The sequence below is a fragment of the Anastrepha obliqua genome, chromosome 3 (genome assembly GCF_027943255.1).
Source record: "Anastrepha obliqua isolate idAnaObli1 chromosome 3, idAnaObli1_1.0, whole genome shotgun sequence".
Lineage (NCBI taxonomy): Eukaryota > Metazoa > Arthropoda > Insecta > Diptera > Tephritidae > Anastrepha > Anastrepha obliqua.
In genome coordinates, this window is record NC_072894.1 from 12,014,226 (window position 1) to 12,015,811 (window position 1,586).

The 1,586-nt window shown below is 35.6% G+C and overlaps 1 protein-coding gene across 2 annotated transcripts; it reads left to right on the plus strand.

The window, feature by feature from the left end:
* Positions 1–324: 324 nt before the first annotated feature.
* On the plus strand, positions 325–1,407 carry LOC129242869 (uncharacterized). Of its 2 annotated transcripts, none has more exons than XM_054879762.1 (3): positions 325–438; positions 843–927; positions 985–1,407. In XM_054879762.1, exons 1-3 carry the CDS (start codon positions 411–413, stop codon positions 1,205–1,207), a joined length of 336 nt encoding a protein of 111 aa, XP_054735737.1. In that variant the 5' UTR covers positions 325–410; the 3' UTR covers positions 1,208–1,407. The 2 variants fall into 2 exon arrangements, 1 of the variants encoding a protein (XP_054735737.1); XR_008582221.1 differs by lacking the exon at positions 325–438 and adding an exon at positions 655–774.
* Positions 1,408–1,586: the final 179 nt, after the last annotated feature.

Below are 1,586 nucleotides of genomic sequence, written 5' to 3' on the forward strand. Positions count from 1 at the left end.
CCCAGTGTGCAATGTAAGTACACTAAAATACATATTGTTTGTGGATATGTGTAATTAGGAATATATGCTTCTTCTCTCATGCTCATACATACATGTAAGTGTGAGTGTAATATTATTTAATTTCTCTTTCACTTTTCTCAAATGGTTTTTTTGCCTATTACCTTCATACTTTAATTATCTACATTTAATAAATACCAACTAAATTGTTTCAAAAATACGGTCGGCAAGGGGAAACAGGCGCATTTAAAATGGAGTTCATGGCAGTTAGGTACACATATCAATTGCTTAATAGAACGCGCGAGAATTACACGGTGGCAACAACAATTAACCGTTGATTAGTTCGGGAAGTGGCTGTAAATTATTCTGATTATCCCATTGGAGAAGTTAACAAATTTCCTTAATAAATAATTATGGCACAGGTTCGGAGGAACAAAAATAGTAAGGTTTTACAAATTCTTCTCTCTTACTTTAACAACAATTTCTTCTTCTTTTCCTTGATTTGCTTTATGACCACTGAGGGTTTTAATCGAACTGAAAAAATTACGATCACTTGCTCTTTCGCAGCCTCAGTTGTTATTAAGTGCTAAGCTTAGATAAAGAGGGGAAACAAATACGTTTTGAGTTCAACGACGGCTAGGTGCAGTTTATCCTGTTGGCGCACTTGCGACCGGCACCCATGCCAATGTTGATAGTTAAAATGTTGAAGTAGAGTAGTTCGTTCACTGGATACACTTTAAATATGACATTTCTTATGCAAATTTTGAATTAAACTCTGTATGGAATTTTTGTGTATACTTAATTTCAATTGGCACTTAAACATTTTTGCATTTGCACTTTTCCAGTTTATGCAGTCAAATTGGTAGTTGCGCTATTCATATGGTCAATTAATCAACCCAGTGAATGGAGAGTGGAAAAGCCATTAAAACGGTATTACAATTTGCTTTGTTAAAAGGTGAATGCTTTGACTTAATATAAATTTTGCAGCGAAAATCAAATCTTACTAATGGCGACGATTTTTTGGGATACGAACGGCGTCATCGGTATGGATTTATTAAAAAAAAAGGAAGAACGATCATTGGACAATATAACAGTGAGAGTGAGTGGACATTTGACAAAAAAGAAGGTGCTGTTTCACCACGATAACACATCAGCTCTTTCATTCGGACTTGTCGCCGCCAACTGCATGAATTGCGTTATGAATTGCTGACGCACCCCCGCATTTACTTGATCTGGCTCTCTTCGACTTTTTCTTGTTCCCTAACATAAAGAAATGGCTCGCGGCGGGGAAAAGTAGTTCAAACTAGAAAGTCATCGCTGGGAGAGAGGCGAATTTTGAAGAGTTCGATAAATTCTATTTTTTGGAGGGGTTAAAAAAATTGCCGGAGCGTTGGGAGAAATGTATCTTTCTAAAAGGGGACTATATTGAAAATAAAAATAATACAAAATATTTGAAAAAATGATGCCTTCATTTCTACCAAGGGTACTTATTGAAACGTCCTTCTCTGCATCAGCTCCAGTGGCATTGCTTCTTGTTTATATAATATTTTATATTTTTTATTTGTAATTTATTACATCTTGGCGGGGTA